General features: G+C 36.7%; 4 protein-coding genes and 1 pseudogene across 4 annotated transcripts; 2 read left to right on the top strand and 3 right to left on the bottom strand.

Moving 5' to 3' along the window:
- Positions 1–763: 763 nt before the first annotated feature.
- LOC145585384 (uncharacterized) lies at positions 764–5073 on the top strand. The gene is made up of 5 exons (XM_081642087.1): positions 764–1113; positions 1831–1948; positions 2054–2293; positions 2900–3008; positions 4700–5073. Exons 1-5 carry the CDS (start codon positions 844–846, stop codon positions 4779–4781), a joined length of 819 nt encoding a protein of 272 aa, XP_081498213.1. The 5' UTR covers positions 764–843; the 3' UTR covers positions 4782–5073.
- Positions 5074–5523: 450 nt separating this feature from the next.
- Positions 5524–6586, bottom strand: LOC145586555 (uncharacterized). Its single transcript, XM_081643414.1, has one exon. It carries the CDS (start codon positions 6556–6558, stop codon positions 5677–5679), a length of 882 nt encoding a protein of 293 aa, XP_081499540.1. The 5' UTR covers positions 6559–6586; the 3' UTR covers positions 5524–5676.
- Positions 6587–6721: 135 nt separating this feature from the next.
- LOC145586554 (general transcription and DNA repair factor IIH subunit TFB4-like) lies at positions 6722–12087 on the bottom strand. The gene is made up of 12 exons (XM_081643413.1): positions 12026–12087; positions 11822–11910; positions 11446–11737; positions 11300–11346; positions 10783–10820; positions 10644–10689; positions 8724–8777; positions 8571–8639; positions 8258–8334; positions 8007–8102; positions 7249–7367; positions 6722–7131 (listed from the first exon to the last, which is right to left on the bottom strand). Exons 1-11 carry the CDS (start codon positions 12054–12056, stop codon positions 7298–7300), a joined length of 909 nt encoding a protein of 302 aa, XP_081499539.1. The 5' UTR covers positions 12057–12087; the 3' UTR covers positions 6722–7131; positions 7249–7297.
- Positions 12088–13992: 1905 nt separating this feature from the next.
- LOC145584333 (aspartic proteinase nepenthesin-1 pseudogene) lies at positions 13993–14589 on the top strand (annotated as a pseudogene).
- A 271-nt stretch (positions 14590–14860) lies between these two features.
- LOC145586553 (lysM domain-containing GPI-anchored protein 1-like) lies at positions 14861–18894 on the bottom strand. The gene is made up of 5 exons (XM_081643412.1): positions 17727–18894; positions 16619–16736; positions 16348–16509; positions 16231–16262; positions 14861–15381 (listed from the first exon to the last, which is right to left on the bottom strand). The coding sequence occupies exons 1-5, from the start codon at positions 18406–18408 to the stop codon at positions 15080–15082; spliced, it is 1296 nt and encodes a 431-aa protein (XP_081499538.1). The 5' UTR covers positions 18409–18894; the 3' UTR covers positions 14861–15079.
- Between the last annotated feature and the right edge of the window lie 358 nt (positions 18895–19252).

Below are 19252 nucleotides of genomic sequence, written 5' to 3'. Positions count from 1 at the left end.
GGAGAAATGGTGATTTGTTTGATAATCATAATGCATCTCCAAGTGATGTGGGTGTGTTTATTCGATCTCAAACTGATTCCACTTGGGAGGCATTGACAGGAACCTCTCAGTCTCTCAATAATCCAGACACTAGCAATTTTAAGCAGGAAATCCTAATTAAATGGCTAGCACCACCAATGGACTGGTTCACTTTGAACACTGATGGAGCAGCGAAGGGCAGCCCTGGATATGCAGGAGGTGGTGGCATTCTTCGTGACTGCCAAGGGAATTTCATGCAATGTTTCACAACAAACTTTGGGATATGCAGTGCTTTTAGAGCTGAATTACTAGCTGCTGAAATAGGACTACAGATGGCAAGTAAAAGGGGTTTAACAAAGCTTGTTTTGCAGATGGACAACAAGGCATGTATCGAGACTCTTAGCAAGGATGCTATTCAAGGAGGGGAATACACCCATATTCTCACTTCTTGCCGTAGATTAATTTCTTTTTTCAATTTTTCGATTAGTTTTTCTCATTGTTTTAGGGAGGGTAATAGGGTGGCGGATCAACTTGCCAATATGGGGGTCATCCAAGAGGAGAGGGTTATTTATTTCGATACTCCTCCGGTCGAAATAAATAATTTTCTAAGGAAGGATGCTATTGGTGTGGCTTGGCCACGTTTTGTAGCTTGATTTGGTTGTATTTTTTATTTTCAATAAATGGGCTCCGACCCTCATTTGCACCAAAAAAATAAATACATCTACTTTGACCTCGTCAATACGGAGTATGTTAAAACAAGTTTTGTTAAAATTGTTATCCCCAGTTGAGTAAAGAACATCTTACCCAAAATAACAAGAGAAAACAATGGGTCACGCTAAAGAAGCGGTAGAAGCGGCGAAGATCGTGGTTGAGGTGGCGGAGCTCGCTTGGTGCGCCGCTGAGCTCCTCCATCGCAATAACCACTCTGATCACCCCGATAATTCCGCCGCTGAATCTAATGCCCCTCTTACTTTCGAAGAATTCGAGGATATCCGAACAGAGAATAGACGATTGAAGGAATTATTGGAGCAGAATTTGAAGTTGTTTCAGAAGATTTCTTCTTCTCCTTGCCTTCTTCAAGATTGCCCTCCTGATGTATGTTCTTAATTTGGATGTTCTGTTCTAGGGTTTGTTTGATTTGGGAAGTAATTTTGGTTAATTTTTTGGCAGAATCTTGATTTTTTTCTTGTAATTTGGTAGATATAAATCTTATGACGAAATTAAGCTTAAAAGATTTGGTCTTTTTTAGCGTTTTGTTGTGTTTTTGGGAATTTCATAATTGGGGAATGATGATAGAAAAGGGAATTGCCTGCTCCTTTAGATTTATGCTCCGAAAGATGATATTTTTACTGTTTCGAAGTGATTGAATGAAATATTGCATGTCTCCCTTCGGAATTACGCTTTGAAAGATGATAATTGTATTGTTTTGAAATGATTGATTGGTGAAAGGAAAATTTCCATTGCCCTTTCCGCCTTTTGGAGTTGTGAATCAGAAGATGATGATTAAATTGCTATGGAGTGATTGGTGATGGAAAAAAAAATGCCAGTTTCCCTTATTGAACTATATTTAAAAAGATTATGTTATGAAAGATGATATTTGTTTGAAGAGATGGATGGAGATTTATGCAAAGTAATTTGCTATGTGTTTATTTGGTTTAGATAAATTACAGTGAGATTGATGGATCAGGAATCTTGTATTTGTGTGAGCCCATTTCGGATAAAGGAGGATAGGAGGAATGAATTAATCAGTTTGGCTGTATTGGATTGTAATATTAGCTAATTATGTAATTTTGTATTATGTTGTGAATGCAGCTTCACGAGCGTCTTGTGACTGCTGTAGATTCTGAAAGCTTCTTGACTCGACTTCAGTCGCTCCGTGATGGGTCAGTGAATGGGACTACAAAGGAGTTTCCTTTGAAAGAGCCTACAGGTTTGTTGTCATTTGTAGTAACTAAATTATAGTTTGTACAAATTTACCATATACTGCCGCAAGTCCTGACTTTTGCTGTTTATGGGGATTATTGTTGCTTGGCAGGAGAAGACTTGGAAGCTGTTGAAGTTTTAATCAATGTCGACCAAGAAGAACCCAGTTGGTGGGTGTGGGTTACGGATTCCATGGTTCCTGGAAAAGTTGAGGAGCGCAGTGGTATAGATGACGAAAACTATGTTATAGTCTGTGAGGAACAGGTGGTGGATGGTGTTGCCAACTTCCTTGCTAGATGTATTGTGTCAAATCCTAAGTTGCAGAAATTGACTCCAGAGCAGCTACAGAAAAGTAAGTTTATGTTGGCTATTGGCTTTTCATTACTTTTGTAGAACCATTTGTCATTAATATATGATATTTGTATTCTACAGAGTATAAAGTAAGTCTCTTTCAGACATTGATATCTGTAGAATTTCCATTCCACTGCATCTCTAAGGTTGCTCTCAACGGTTTGTTTGTTCATGGCTTCATGCCCTGCAATTAATTTTATTCGTCTTGCTTACAATGGTTTTTTATAAAACAAGTGTGGGCTGAAGTTACAGGCATTGGGAACTTTTTTGAGATCTATGTAGTTTTCCTTTAAAGGAATTGGCAATTTAACATCCCTGATCTTGACATAATGACATAATCTGCTATCCAATGGATCTCAAGTACCCAACTTTTGGATCTTCATATAACGTGATCGTAATTTTTCTTGACAAAAACCCCTAGAGTAAGCCTTTTGGTACCTCTTTAAGAGTTAAGACAACAAAGACAATATGACATATGCCCTTTCTTTATAAGATGTTTGTGAATCAATTGAGGAAACTTTTGTTTATAAGTGTCTTAGAGATGTCCCATTACATTGATTTCTGCTGCTGTAATTTATGTACTGATGTGTGATTTTAACCGTTGCAGCTTTGACCAGCTCACTTGGTGGATTTCATAAGGTTGAGAAGATGCTGAGTATATGGCATGCTGGGAAGCTGTTCTATGCCCTTTCTACATGGGGACTTGCTATCGCAGGGTCAGTTGACTTCCACATAAATACATTTTCCAGGCCCCCTTTCTTTAATTTTCAAGTTCATATTTTTTTTCTTGAAAGTAAACATGACCACCCTCCACTCCCCTTTCATTTTTGCCCTTTCACTGTTGAACATGGGGACAAGTAATGGATATCACTAAATCAGTGTAAATTCAAGTGTCTGCCCTCTCAATTTGGAAATATTTTGACCAATTAGCGCTAATTACCAAGCTAGAACGTGGGCTGTGCTTACAACTCCGAATTTTAATCTAATAATTTTCGATGATAACAATAAATTATTCTTCCTAAAATTGTTGTTAAAGTGTACTACACAAAACAGGATTGCAATATTTTAGTAAGTTTTTTTTTTTCTTGGGGTCTATTCTTTGTGTAGTAGCTGCTTGGTATGGGATCTTGCCTTTATCATTATTCAGTGATCAAGAAATATAGGAACTTTACCTTTACCTTCCCATGACATATACAGTATTTTTTTTTTTGCTGCCTCATCTCTCTCTCTCTCTTCACTGGGTGCCAGATTGCCAGTGAGTCAGCTATTTGATTAGCCTCTCTCTGTTGTGCAACAGGCTCAGGCTGAACCTGTTATCTTTTTTTTATCAATTTATGCTTCACTTATTCACATGTAGTCTTTCCTAGAGCTGGCAAAGCAGGTATACTGGTTGTGTTTGTGTTTGATTTTGTGTCAATTTCTGGTGGTTCACCAAATACATAAAAAATTATATAAAAAGTAGGATAGGATAGCCGATAGGTGCATAATTGCATATAATTACAAATTGATCTGTTTGGGTCGGGTTTGATTCTTGTTTGTGTCTTTTTGGATTTGGGTTTCTCTAGGTCGGTTTTATGTCGTGCCAAGGATTACCATTTCTCGGACTACTCTTTCCTACTTACCTATACCCTTTAATCTTAGATCATAATATGTTTTCAATTTTCTTCAACAAGGCTCCCACCAAGGGACAGGGTTTAGTTATTCAGAAATTCACAGCCTTTAGCTATGCAATTATAAATCCTCTTTCCCTTGCTCCTACTACTGCAAAGAGGTTGTTTCCATTACTTTTATCTGGATAGGCAATTGACTGTTTTACTTCATTGCAAATTAGAAGTTAGACCATTTAGTATGACATTTTCTAGACAGCTTAACAACATCGAGGGTGTAATCTCTCTCAGTATCAGAGCCATCTTTTGGTCATATCTTCTTCTATGACATGTGAATGACAGGGATTGGTTGGACTGTGGAATAGCCTATGCGCTGCCATCAGCCCATCAATGACTCAATCCTAATGGAGCCACATCCTGAAAATCATTGTGTATGTTAGCTATATGTTGTCATCTGCATTTTGACTTTCTGGAGCAATGCAGAGCCACAGAGGCTAAGCCATGGAATTGTTCTTTGTAGTGCCCTACCTTTGAGCCATATGCCCTTAGGCACAGCCGTAGTTCACATTGAAATCACACTAGGAAGGATTTGAGATGCCCTTAGGCACGGCTGTACTTATCATAGAAATCACACTTGGAAGGAATTTGAAATAGCCATGCCTCATGCATTAACTGGACGATAGTTTAAATTGTGTGATAATTGATAATGATTGAAGTAGGAGGTATGAAGCAGGCTACAGCTTTTTGGTTTTGAAACATTCATTTAATTGGGCCTTGTGCTCGTATGCTTTCCTGTGTAGGTTGTACCAAAGCCGTGCAGTGCTGAAACTTGCTGCTCATGGGGTTCATCATACTAGTAAACTTGTACTAAAGGCCATTTGAAGACTACCATCTTACTATGAAGCGTGCCTGTGAATCAAGGCTGTTTGAAGATTATTGTCTTACTTTGAAGTGTCCCTGTGAATCAAGGCTGTTTGAAGATGACTGTCTTACTTTGAATCAATAATGCACGCTGTTAGGATTGTTTTCATCTGTCTTAATGTGTTGCCTAGCTCACTAATTAATTGTAAATAGTTGTAAATAACATTGGTTTTCTTTGTTATGTGATGAGATTCTCAGTGGAAATGTTGATGTTCATTGTTTCTTCAATTTAATCATTCTTGTCCAAGCTTTATATTCACAAGCTTTATGTTCACATTCTTGTCCAAGCTTTATGTTCACATTCTTGTCCAAGCTTTATGTTCACATTCTTAATGCTGAGGGAATTAAGCTCTCACTTACTCTGGGCTGAATCAAGCTGAACTATTCCGAGTTTTTTTTTGGTTGTTTTTTTTAATACGGTAAGCTACGGGGTCCTCCCCCCTTCCTATTAGAGGAAGAGGAGGATGATGAGAATCGAATCCTCGTCACTTTTTTTTTATTTTTTTATTTTGGGGGGGAGGCCCTCCCTACTTCAATGGAAGGTTTTTTTTTTTTTTTTTTTTTTTTTTTTTTTGAAGAGAAGTTCAAAATGGGTAGATAAAAGTGAATATCCAAATTAATAATTAATTAATTAATGATATAACAAATTGCACGATAAACGAAGCTGCCTACTTGACTACAGATCAAGATCTATCTTTTTCGTAAAAATAAATAAATAAATAAATTGCTCAGTATCTTCAAAAATTATACTCTGTACTCCGTATTAATTGACTATATATAGGATATCAAGAAAAAGAAAATTATAAAAAATACAAAGAATTCACAGAAGCTAGAACAGGACAGCTCAGACGGAGCATCACTCAGTCATATCCTCATTCTTGATCATGAAATCATGGAATTCTACACAAAAATGCATGGCTGGCATTTCAAGCACTTTATCCATTAATTTCTCATACCAACCATCTCTATTCATTTCTTGGTTCAATCTTCCAACAAATCCTTTACTTTTCTTCTCACAGTAAGCCAAAAACTTTGCCACAATTCCTGAATCCTTTTCTTCCCAACACTTCGCGCTGACATCTCTCGGTTTGAACACCGGTTTTGGACCGCCAAAACCGGCCAAATCGCTTATATATTCAACCATTCCAGCTAGCAAGGTCTTCGGAGCTGTGTGTTGCCTATTGAACAGCAAAATTTCAGCCATGCCTCTTTGAATTTCTTTTCTGATTCTGTACCTGAAGTCACCGAATTCCATGACTAAAGGATTTATGAAGAGTATATACTTGCTCTTTTGTCCCAAAGACTTGACAGCAACTGTATGATCACTGGTTAGATTGTAGCTGACTAGTTGGACATCGATCTGGTCGATGAGCTTCTCAGGTATGCTATCATCACCAGGAAAAAGAACTTCGGCAGCAAAAGTGGAAGAACTTTGAACTAATCGCATGGCTTCATCATTGGAGACGAAGAAGAGAGTGAATTTCTCTCCCGCCGGTGTATCCTTCATGTTGTTAACGACTGTGATCGCAAATCCTTTTGATGCCTCATGGGATGCCCATATGGAGATGGCACCAATTAAGAATATAACAAGGAGACGAGCAGATACACTCAAGCGGGATGAGGTGGTCTTGCCACTGTCATTTGATGTCGGACCCACAAAGCCAGTGGTGGTGGTTATTGTGGCGTCTGCATGGTTTGCCAAGGGGAGGAGGGGGTGGCGGAGGTCCTTCTCTTTCATGGATGGAATGCTGTATAGGATAGATTGAAGGGGCAGCTCCAGATAGTTTGTATAAAAATAGGATCAAAATCACATACGAAGCCAATGATTTATCCTTAAAAATAACATGGGTGGGACACTATAAATTCAATAAAGGCACATGGGATCATATTATCCAGCTAGATATTTGTCAGATCTTTTAAATTACGCGTGTTTAAATACATACCTAGTCTTTGGAAAGAAGATTGTACAAAAAGAGACGTAAAGTTGTCCAAAACATAGCAACATCTGCTGTTATTTTATCACTCTTCAAAACAATCAACTGAGTTATCTGATACTAATGAAACGCTACAAAGAAATACAGTATATGATTTATAACCAAAGAACTATAGTGGGGAAAAAACACATAATCTAACCAACTAGGCCTAACCAGAAGAAAATTGCAGTATCAGAAAACTGTGTAGTGATCCTGGTATAATTTCATATTTGCTTACGCCAGGAATAACAGAATGGACCATGCTTAACAGTTTTTCGACTCTCGTAAACAAAGCTTCATGGAGCCACGTAAGCATACTGCCGCAAGTGATTGAAACCCTGCAAGTATATTTGGCACACGTTAGATTGATCAAAGGTGAAAAGGGAGATAAAATCTAAGTATCTATATAAAATAAAGATCATGCCCCCTATAGGATATAAGATATTTGCCAATACCATCACTTGCGCAGAGTAAAAATTTGAGCTGAAATACCGAACATGTGTTTCATGATGGATCTTTTCTCTTCTGACCTGATACTGATGATGCATCTGACTGGGCTCGGCCATAAACTGACCTGTTTTCTCAAATAAAGATGCAGAAAACAAAGAACAGAAAAGCAATCAGATATGTAAAGGAAGATCAATACAGGAATGTGACACCAAAATCTGAGAATAAACTCTGTCCCAAGAAAGTAAATGTCACGTCTTTTTGACTCCTGCCAAAAAAAACCTTGCAAACCCACCCTCACACACACTTAACAATACAGTTTAGAAATAGCAAGACGAAGAATCCACCAAAAAAAGTTTGTACAAGGCGCTTCACCGCACAGTGCACAAACTGATCTTGAGCAGATGAACCAAATGACAAGTCCAATGGAACTATGGAAGGTATGGTAGGTCTATAAATAACTAGATGACAAGTTCAATGGAAGGTAAAAGAGTTTTCCAGTTAATTATATTGGGCAGACCAAGTGGATGTAAAGAACCAAAATTATGTCAAATCCACAACAAAGAGACTCATATCCCCTGCAATGTAATGGGCAACAGCTAAAATAAACTAAACTGCTTATACAATTGCTAAGCATGATCCTTTATCCATACTAAGTTTGTTAAGTCCAGAATGGTATCAAGAGATCAGCAGGAGGTGGTAGCTTCACTAATACAAAATACTGCAGAAGTTGTTAAATTTAGTTGCTGAGAGAAATGTTACTCACCCACACGTAGAACATTTCTTGTGGTGCATACAGAATATCGACAAGCATACTGAACATATGTAACCCATATCTATTGTGTTTTTGTGGCAAAAACACCTGGAAAATTGCATAGCAGACATTAAGCACATAATATTGAGAAAATGGCAAAGCACAAAATACCATGTTAAAGCAACATGATAGGAATCATTTATACACGAAGTAATAAGAAAGCTTCAGTTGGTTGAGCTAATGCAAAGGAATAATAAACTTACGAGGCACGGAAATCAACGCCTACAGGTTTAGGAAGTTGTATGAAGTTCCTCGAGTGCAAGTCAGTAGCAAAAACAGTCTGCATATTATAAGCGTAAAAGTATAAGTCTAAAGAGAGAGAGAGAGTGAGAGAGAACTCCCCTCCACAACAAGAAAAAAATTAGGAAACAGTCCCTGACTCCCTGCAATAACCAAGGTCAAACTACAGTTGTGTTCAACTGTTCAACCATACCTCCATACCCCTAATTATAGGAGGGGAGCAGATAAAATTGTAGAAATTGAGCGCATTATTGATAAGGACAACAAATAACTTACAGAAAGATACTGAAATAGCCCGTCAAGTTGTTGAGGTTTCAAATAGACCCCGCCAGTAATATAAGACGCCTTGCATATCAAATGCAACAGAATATAAAACATCTAAATGGACTACAAAAGCAAAATCATTGAGGAAAAAGCATTATGCACTACCTGCTGCAAGAAGGCAGAGTGCTGTGCTCCTATAACACAAGAATCAATCGGGACCTGCATGTATATAACCAAACATATCAAATTTGTAGACATCAATTGATCAAACAAGAGCAGTCGATTATGTTTAATGTGTCTTCCTTTGGGCTTAGGATGAGGATAGGGTCATCGTTCCAGCCAGAACTTGAAATTGGTATAATGACTAGTTCCCTTCACCTTATAATAATCTTTATTCAGTAAAAATCAACTTTGATCCTTAGAATCAGTAATTTCATATAACCAAATATACAAGTGACTCATTTACAATGTTTTAATCGGTGAAAATCAGTTTTATCATTAAAAAATAATCTAGTTCAGTAGAATCAAGGCCTAGGATGGTTTTTGTTGAACCAAAAAAATAAAATAAAATATAAAGCAAAACACACACAAGATCAGAAGATACAGCCAAAAACAAAAAAGATATTAATACTCCAGAAAGAATTCTATTTTAACATTTGCAAGGCTAGATGTATCCCTCTCTTCCATCCAAGTTATAGTAGAACTAAAGTTCAATTCAATCTTTAAGTCAATTGAAGCCCCCTGTTTAAGCAATAAATGTTTCTAATGGTATTGAGTATATATGTATATGTGTATGTAGAGTCTTATGCCAATGTCCATTGTTATGCATGTTCACCCCAATATGGTAAAAGTAACGAGTATATATGCAAATTTGTATGGAGACTGGAGAGTATCATCACTATCATGCCAATGTCCATTGCAATGTGTTCACCAAAATATTATCAATTATTTTTTTTCAAAATAATCCATTACTAGAAATACCACATCAACCATTTGTTCTCATATAAGCTCACCTGTAGCAGAGACCAACATGGAACCATCTCTTAGCATACAGTCCTCTAAAGTTATCACCGCATAATAACATTAATCTTCGAATAGAAGATTCCGAGGATTCCGCATAATGAAATCATATTAAATGTTGTTTTGGAAGAGTAAATTTGGTCCTAAATCAATAATGTTCACACTAGGTTAGCAATAGTCATTCTAAGCAACATTCCAGAAATATATCTAACCGATGCCAACTCACCACTTATGGATTATTTCATCTTGACCCCATAAACATCAGGAAAGAGAAACAAAGGTAACAAAGGAAGATGGAAATAGTGTAGCATCATGACAGGGAGTATGAAATATGCAACATAATGTCTAGGAGTGCAGAATTTGAAGGTGTCCATCAAAAGAAAGTCTGAAACCATAAAATAGAAAAGAGCTCAAACACATAATTAAGGGACTCTCATTAATTTCTTTATATGCAATCCTATCTCCAATATGACCTATAAATAAATCAAAGGGAGTATATTCTAAAACACAACCTATCTACCAAAAATATTAATAACTGTCATCGCCGCTCTAAGAGATTCCCACTGGCTCCAATATCACAAAGGCATCACTAAGTCATACTCCCTAGTGAAGCATTAACTACTAGACAAACACTGCCCTACAGTCTACCAAATCAGCAAAATAATTACTAGTATAAGAGTTTAAATGTAAAGTAGATGGCTGTATACTCTGCTAAGTACTACTATATGTACAGAGTACAGCTACTGAACTATTTCTCCTTGCTCTTAGCTTTGTATCATCCAATCAATCTCATACTTACTGGGGCATCAAAGCAGGCACTATGGTGGCAGAGAAACAACTAAAGTATGATGTTAATCAGCTTCCATGGTCTCACAAATCTGTTGGGTTATCAGGAAAAAGAAGCAGGGAATTTGCATTAAGCTTCATTTGTTTTACCACATAAGACTCATGGTGAAGCTTCACCATAATATTGGTCAAATAGATGCATTGTCAGCCCATGACAAGGGAAATAAAAATTTGGGATTACACAAACTAATTAACTTGAGTACTGAATGAATAAGGTACCATGGAACGCTGAGCTGAAAAGATGGAATTCATCACAGCAACATATCTGAGAAAGGCAAATTAAAGAAAAATTTAAAGACCAATGTTAACTTAAAAATTTATAGAATAGAATGAAGGAACGAAAAAGAAAATAACATACTGCTCAGGTCCATCAGGGGATCCATGCAAGCATAATATCTGCCAATGTAGCACAAAAATTACTAAATTGCTCCAACAACTCTTGCACGTGTTACACTAATAACCAGCATTTTTCTTTAGATGTCATGTAAAGGCCAGTAGGCCACAGATAATATCACAAACAACTACGTCAGCTGAAGAAATGTCCAAGTTTTACACTTTTTTGTGGTGCTATGGATGATTGCACGTGGTTTGGAGAGGCATGAAAGGTCCAATCAACATAGGCAGTATTTGAAGGAAACTTAACAACATTCATACAGAATGCAACTAGCTCTGAATTATAAATTTTAATAAAAGTTAATGCAACCAAGCAAATATCACAAAATCCGCAAATTGCTTCAACAAATTTGAGAATTTCATACATACTGAACCCCACATTTGATACAGACAGTAGTCATCAATTTTCAAAATTTCATAACATGATGAAACACAAACAAGACTAAAAACCTACAAACACAAAATACAATCAAGCAACTCACCCTTGGCTGAGGATGAAGTGGCCCAGATCGAAAAACACGCTGAACATCTATTTTCCCCAAATTAATCAAAACAAAAACCAATAATGTCCTCAAAATTGAACATTCATTAACAACTAAAAAACTCGAAAAATTGAACCAAAGGATACAACAAAGAGCCATGGACAGGGAACCAGATAAAAGTGAGGAACCCACGCCATTAGCAGCACCAATAGAGCTCAAACTCTCATCACTACTCACAAAATCCTCCAAATTCTTGAGCAATTCCGAGCAAAAAGCCGGCATTTTAGCATCATCGGAGCTCTGATTGGAAGAAATCGATGACGAAACCGATGACAACGACGAATCGTAAATGTAACCACAAGTATTGTGACCTGTCGCAATGATCACTACTTGGTTCAGCTGATTGAGCAGCAAAATTGAATTGACAAATGAGAGAATCTGCAAAAAAAGATAGAATTATTACGAATGAATAAATAACGAAGAAAATTAAGGAAATAGAAAAATTAGGGTTTAGGGTTTTACGTGAGAAAGGAAATGGGAGAAGGAGATAGAAGATGAATTCCAGAAATATGGATTGGTGTCGAATAATAGTACCACCAAACTTACATCGTCTGCAAAATTCAAAAATTAAAGGTTTGAATTTGGGGATTTTTTATTGTTAGGGTTTATAATTGGGGGAAAATTGTGATGAATTGAAGGAGGAGAGAGAAAGAATGTTGTGATTACCTGTGTAGAGCTTGGAAGCAATCGGAGCCATTGCCGCCGACGTGAGTATTTTCTGACTTGAATTTCTTTTGATGACTTCACTTATTCACTTGTCTTAGATGTGTAGTTATGTTTAAATTCCTGTCCTTTGGTTCGGGTCGGGTTTTGACCGGTTGGGTTAGGATCAGTTAAGTTGAATCGTACTTGAATGATGAGTTTTTCTTAACCAAGTAGATGAAAATTGAACATTTCTTTTTCCAACTTTTTTTTTTCAAGTAAGAAAAAAAATATAAATATATATTAAGAAACCTTCCTTGCTAATTATTTATTAGATTTTTTTTTTAAAAAAAATAAGATCAGTTTATATCTTGTTTTTGATGCCTTGTTAACCGCAAGAAAGTTGCCATTATTGTGACCTTTATAGTTTATACCAGAAATTCGTAACACATATAAACTTCTTAATAGTAAGTTAGTAACATCAATGAACAAGCATGAAAACGTTCACAAAATTCACAAAATGGACATGAATATAAATGAATGAATGTATGAATTATGAGTCTTATGCCATCCATGCATGAGCTCTATCAAATTATTCTTGTTTTTAATTTTGACAAAAAAAAAAAAAAAAAAAAAAAAATGATTAGCAGTATATTTTTTGGGATAATTATGGATAGTCTTATATAAACAGTGAGTAAACCTTAGTTCTCGAATTTTAGCCACGGTTAAAACACTAGTATAATCAACTTTAAATAAAGGAAACTCCCTCAATACCCCAATTTTAATTTGATAATAACTCCATAACAAAAAGTAATATCAAGTTACAATTTTAAATTCTAAAGCTACATAAATTTTTTTTGATATGTTTGAAATTTGAACATGTAATGTTGACGTATATTTCCTTCATTTTTATTTAATCGTAACGTATTCCTTTTAGAAAAGTTATAAAATAATTGAAACATTACATGGACAATGATTCTTTCTATCTCTCTCCTCATCACATTAGTCACCTTTTTTTTTTTTTTTTACCCTTTCTATCTCTCTACTCTCATAAATTACCGTGCAGCTCTCATATATTACAATTTAAAAAGAACGAAATAACTCAAATAAGTACTAGTGGGAAATTAGGTTCAACGGCATTTATATAACGTCATAGTGCTCAGTTGCTCATCAATCTATTTTAAAGTTGTTACTCGGTTATTCCACTAGCAGTAATAAGTTGCTTTAAATTTTGACTCACAAAATATAAACACGAATACACGATCATATTAAGATTACTTTGTACTTCATACTCCGTACTATTCTTAGGTAACGCTCCACAATAATAACCAAAGGAATATATGTAAATGGATCCTTATTTGCATTTGCATCATCTCAATTTCATTGGTGGCCATCTTTTCAAAAAGTTCAACCCACCTCTACTACAATTCTCTTCACCAATTATTCTTATGATCGTCAATGTCCTCTTTCAATCAGCATTGCCAATATCCACTTCACTTACAGTCACCTCTTCTCCCCAACTGAGTTTTCGAGTTGATATTTCACGTATTAATTCCAAGTTAAAACTTCCCAACTCGCAAACAGCACAAAGCACCATCAAGCTTGAAGGGTTTAGCACACAAGCTGCGTACCCTACACCATCTCATAGTTTCAAGTCGTCAGTTCTTCAAGCTGATGGCGAGTTTATTATGAACATGTCACTTGGGACTCCTCCTAGGCAATTTCCTGCCATCATGGACACCGGTAGTGATCTCGTGTGGACACAATGCATGCCTTGTATGGCTTGCTACCATCAAGCCACCCCTGTTTTTGGACCCCTAATGCTTCGTCCTCTTTCTCTCCTCTTCCTTGTTCCAGCCCTTTATGTGCCTCTAAAACGAAAAAATGCACGAGTAATTTGTGTAGATATAAGACCTTATATGGGGATATGTCTTTCACACAAGGGTACCTGGCAACGGATACTTTCATCCTAGGTGACTCCAACACACAATATGTCTATACCGAACATAGGATTTGGCTGTGGGAATAACAATGGAGGGTCCGGTCTAGACACCGTGGCAGGCATTATCGGTCTAGGACGTGGCCCTCTGTCCCTTGTCTCACAGCTTAAGGTGAAAAAGTTCTCGTATTGCTTGCCAGTGCTAGGAGAAAACAAAAAGGGCACCCTTTCTTTCGGGTCTCTGGCTGATGAGGGCTGTAATGCTAGTAATTCTCAGGGTACTCCAATTCTCGAAAACCCAGTTTTACCATCTCGATACTATGTTTCTCTGGAAGGGATATCTGTTGATGATTCTCTTCTTCCGTTAATGAAATCCACATTTGAGTTGAAGAAAGATGGAACTAGTGGGATGATTCTTGACACTGGAACCACATTAACTTATTTGGTGCAAGAAGCGTACCAGGTGCTGAGGCAAGAGTTTGTGAAGCGCACAAGGCTGCCTGTTGTGTTCTCCTCATATACAGACCTGGATCTGTGCTTTCGTACACCTGCTGGTAGAAATGCTTCGAGCCAGAGTTTCCCCAAACTAAAATTCCACTTTAAGGATTTGGTGTTGGAGACTTGGAGCTGCCTAAAGAGAACTACTTGACAAATGCCAGCAGCCCGAGAATGGTGTGCCTGACAATCATGCCGAGTAATGGTGTATCAATGTTTGGAAGCCAGCTGCAGCAGAACTTTGTAATTTTTCATGACCTGGAGAAGCAGACAGTATCCTTCTTTCCATCTCAATGTGCATATGGATAGATGAGAATTTTTTGTATTGGTAGAGCAAAAACTAATGAAAGCTGAAACATAGCGCACTTTCGTTTAACTGATAAGAGCAAAGCAAAAATTATCACAAGTAAAACTAAAATGAATAAAGCAACGTCCGGCTTCTGATTCAAATTTCAAGACATTATCAAGAAAGGTGATAATTGCCGACAGTAGAAACTCATTAGTCATTGAACAAATATCGAATTACATGATGAGTTAACCAAATGCTCTACCAATACAAAAAATTCTCACCAAGCATCCAAAAATTAGTAATTGTTAAAATTAGGTCACATAGATACAACAAACAAGTTCAAAGTGGTAAATTATCAGAAGCCCTGACGAGCCCCCAGGCACACAAGGAGCACACATAAAGGAATTGTGAATTGTACGGCAGCAAATGGATTCACCAATGAGCAACCTGAGGTAGCAATCCCAGCAGTGCTTGCAGCAGGTTCGCTGCCTGGAAATGAACCTAGAGGTGGTAAAGCTGAGCCTGTGGAACCAGGCACCCTAGCTCCCCGAGCATGTGAGGGTGATGGTGCTGGTGCTGGTGCTGATGCCGGAGCGTATATGGAATCCCGAGTAGCTGTAGTAGGAGGTGGAAAGACTGCAGGAAACTGCTGAGGCCCTGAACCATTTCGAGATTCAAATAGACCAAAGTCATTATGTTGTAAATAGACAGCTTAGCAGTGTTATGCAAATATGCAATGATGCTATATTACATAGAATTGAAATAATATTAAGAGGAAACTAGAGTTATCGGTGCCACAATATTGGAATTAACAGCAAAAGGAGAAATAACAAGGTACGTACTATGGCTCTGCAGATCTTGTTTAATTTAAATGTTAAAAAAATAAGACAACTAGCATAATGATCCTTTTATGTAGAAACATGGCTGCATATAAAGTGTTCGAATTTTCCATGCAAAAAGCAATAAGAATATTTGATAATGGCCTCATCTTAATGGGAAAAAATTAACGCATGGAATAGATGAACTGGTATCAACACCCCCAGCATCTCTAATTGAGATGGTACTAGCTGGATTCCTCGTGATTAGAAGGTGCTACCCATTATTTGAACCCCACTGTTGGCTTTAATAAACTTTGGTTGTTCCTTGTGGATTTCAATCTCTTGTAGAAGTAGATGTACGGAACCTCATAAGTAAACTAGAGAATTGAAGTTTCCAACACAACAAAACCCTTTTTACAGGATCGCGAGGTCTGATGTTGCAATATATGATGAGTATGTGACTCATTCTGAATTCCTAGTAATACCATACTTGTGCAGAATATGACTCAGAGACCCAGACCCTAACAGAACAATGGCTCATGCAATACATACTAGCAGCGGGAAAAATAAAAGAAAGACTCGATCATCCTTTAATAAGCAATTAAGCATTCCTCGTGGGCAATTAGGAAGACACAAAAGCATTAAACTGGACACATGAAGAACCCTATACATTAGTTCTAGGTTTTACCTGGGCAACGAGGTTGAAGAGATGTGGACAACCTGCAAAACATCAATACAAATTTCAGCCAGAGAAACCATAAATACTAAGAAAGATGGCAGCTTATAGATAGACTCATAGACATACGTAGTCAGAATTGTGCCATTTGAAAAACCATCGTAATTACAAGAAGTAACATTGCAACCAGCACTGGTTTGTTGAATAGTAGAATTTCCAAGCATAAGGTTGCTACCACGGCATTGCATGCTTGAGCAAGATACCGCCAATGATGCTGGCATGCAATACAAACTGTAAACATAACCACAACCATGCTTAATCTACCAAGCAAATAAGTAAACCAATACCTCCAAATAAATTTAAAAGGCGAATATCATCTTGCATTGTATAAGTTACTTACTTGCGGCTCCCTGGGCCACAACTGCACTGTACACAGTGACTTGCAGAGATTGCATAACTTCCATTTGGAACAATTAGGCCATAATCAGAAGCAGTTGTAGGAAAATTTGATGCACATGCTGCAAGGCAATGACAAAATTAGAAACTTTTCCATCACACCATTGTTTAGATAAAAGATACCGCGAGAGGATTCCAACAAAGTGATCCTCATTGCTTGTTTGAATACTCTTTAAATTTGACAACGTGTAAGCACTCAATCGTCAATCATAATCAAAAGTACACACGCACAGTCGCACACACACTCCAACAAAGTGAACCTCATTGCTTGTTTGAATACTCTTTAAATTTTACAACATATAGGTGATAGGTGACAACAGTCACAACACACACGCGCGCATGCACTCACCCACTGACCCACCCACCCCCCCACACACACTATAATTCATCGTTTTGTGTTAACATTGCAATTTTAGCTATAATTAACTAACTAAATTCTTAGATAATTCCTTAATGTATGCCACAAAAAAAAAAAAAAAAAAAAAAAAAAAAAAAAAAAAAAAAAAAAAGTAATACTACCTTGTTCAAAAAGCTTGTATTTTTCATACAAAGGTACTAAGTAACTAAGGTAGTACGGAGTAGTATACTACAATTCTAATCTTCAATAAACTTTTTTTTTTGAATGAATTCTAATCTTCAATATAGCCTTACTAGAGTACATAGCATTAAAATAACACATTTTTCTACTATAAATCTATAATGCACTTAGAAATTCATACAGGAGTCTGCATTTCAGTTAATTTAGCATTCTATACATACTTCGTATAACATAAAGTCTTCATGAGTCATAACAACCAATGTTGTAGCACAATGCAGAAAACTCCCATACTTGAAAGCTCAATCAATGTTGCAAGCTATACAATAAACATGGGAACATGGTACATCTTAAAACAGAACGAACTGGGATGTATTCAATTCACGACGAAATCACGCGTCAATCAGTGTTAATATCAATGCTAAACTATCTTGTCATTCAACTTCATATAATGGGTTACATACATCATTTTCCAACAGTTAAAACAACAACAAGAAAAACAGGACAGTGTTCTCACCAGACAGTGGCACTGAAAGTATATCTCCAGGAAAAATAGCAGTACTTCCCATAGCATTAACATTCATCAAATCAGTAATGGTATTCCTATACCTCGCCGCGATACCAGGCAATGTATCAGCAGGCTGAACAACATATGACAAATAGATAGCAGGCAAAGAGTTATCAGTATTATTAAAACAAGTACAAGGCAAAGGCACAACCAAATTCTGTCCAACATCAAGAACAGCAGTATCAGTAATTGAATTAGCTTCCCTAAGCTGATCTGCAGACACTAAACCCCCATAAATCGAGTCTGCAATCGAGGAAAGCGAGTCCGAAGGCCGGGTTTTGTAATGGGTAGACACTGATTTCCTAATACCATCAACACAAGAACAACTAATGGGGATTCTGAGGAATAACTGGGATGGTAATATATGGTTTTCGACATCCGGGTACGAAATGTCGATTGAATTTGCGGTTAGTAGAGCAATTGGGTCGATTCCAAAGAGGGCAGCTACCTCAGAGACCTTAAGGTCAGTGTATAAAGTGTAACCAAGCATAGCATTGCATGAGTCTGAGTTTGAACAGGGTTCAATGGTTGATTTTGAGCTTACTAGTAATGAAATTGACAAGATTGTGAGTATGAAAATGGTTGATTTTGAGCTGACTAGTGAATTTGAAGTGGGTTTTGAGTTTAGCATCTTTAGGTTGCTTTTTTTGGGTCTAAAATGAGTGAGAAAACCCCAGAAACAAGAAAAATGGAAGAAAAGTTTAATTTTTTAGTTGAGTGTTTGCTCAAGTTATAAGAGATTTTTCTGGGTAATAACAAAAAAAACAAAAAAAAAAAACAAAAAAAAAAAAAAAAAAAAAAAATCTGGGGTTTTTGAGGAAGATGTAAATGGTTGGAAATTTGAAAGGGGCTTTGAGGGTTTGGGAAAAACTGGGTTTGAGGAGAGAGATTGGAGGCGGAAGAAGAGGGAGGAGAAATGGAGAAGTCTGTTAAAGTTGTAAAAGTAAGGAAGAAGTGGACAAAAGTTGTGCAAGACAGAGGTGTGGGGGTCTTGATTTTCGAGCTTTTTTTGTGAGTTGTGACAAGACTGTTTTCAATTTTACCATGATTCCATGAGTTCTCTGTTTCCCTCAGTCTCACAAAAATTGTACAGTATTAAGTCTGTTAAAATATGTTGGTATTGATATACTCCATTACTCCGTACAATTTATTTTTATAATTTCAATTAATATTTACTCATGCAAAAATAGGTTAAATTAATACATCGCTAAATGTGTAAAGTTTGAATGTCTCAATTATTCAGGGACAAAAGGTATATGTACTTTGTAGTCTTTATTATTTCATTTGAAAACACTTTTTTTTTTTCATTTTATGGTGATAATTGAGTTGTTGAGAGAAAACAATATATTCCTTTCATTTCGTAATAATCGCAACTTAATTATATTTTTTTACAAGAAAAAAGGAATTTCATTACTAGAATATAGTCAATACCTAATTGGTGTAGTGTTGTGCGAAATAAAATTAAGACCTGTGTT

This window comes from Chenopodium album, chromosome 16, assembly GCF_948465745.1.
Source record: "Chenopodium album chromosome 16, dcCheAlbu1.1, whole genome shotgun sequence".
NCBI lineage: Eukaryota > Viridiplantae > Streptophyta > Magnoliopsida > Caryophyllales > Amaranthaceae > Chenopodium > Chenopodium album.
This window is presented reverse-complemented; position numbering and strand designations above follow the sequence as displayed.

What these genes read in the sequence shown, in the direction of transcription:
- LOC145586555 (XM_081643414.1), bottom strand. Translation starts at nt 6,558, where the DNA reads ATGAAAGAGAAGGACCTCCGCCACCCCCTCCTCCCCTTGGCAAACCAT.
- LOC145586553 (XM_081643412.1), bottom strand. Translation starts at nt 18,408, where the DNA reads ATGCTAAACTCAAAACCCACTTCAAATTCACTAGTCAGCTCAAAATCA. An exon ending in ACTTTCAGTGCCACTGTCTG is followed by an intron (nt 16,737 to 17,726) that starts GTGAGAACACTG and finishes ATTGCCTTGCAG; the next exon opens with CATGTGCATCAAATTTTCCT. An exon ending in AATGGCACAATTCTGACTAC is followed by an intron (nt 16,263 to 16,347) that starts GTATGTCTATGA and finishes GATGTTTTGCAG; the next exon opens with GTTGTCCACATCTCTTCAAC.
- LOC145585384 (XM_081642087.1), top strand. Translation starts at nt 844, where the DNA reads ATGGGTCACGCTAAAGAAGCGGTAGAAGCGGCGAAGATCGTGGTTGAG. An exon ending in TCCTTTGAAAGAGCCTACAG is followed by an intron (nt 1,949 to 2,053) that starts GTTTGTTGTCAT and finishes GTTGCTTGGCAG; the next exon opens with GAGAAGACTTGGAAGCTGTT. An exon ending in TCCAGAGCAGCTACAGAAAA is followed by an intron (nt 2,294 to 2,899) that starts GTAAGTTTATGT and finishes TAACCGTTGCAG; the next exon opens with CTTTGACCAGCTCACTTGGT.
- LOC145586554 (XM_081643413.1), bottom strand. Translation starts at nt 12,056, where the DNA reads ATGGCTCCGATTGCTTCCAAGCTCTACACAG. An exon ending in ACTCTGCCTTCTTGCAGCAG is followed by an intron (nt 8,640 to 8,723) that starts GTAGTGCATAAT and finishes TTGATATGCAAG; the next exon opens with GCGTCTTATATTACTGGCGG. An exon ending in AAGAAATGTTCTACGTGTGG is followed by an intron (nt 7,368 to 8,006) that starts GTGAGTAACATT and finishes TTGAGAAAACAG; the next exon opens with GTCAGTTTATGGCCGAGCCC.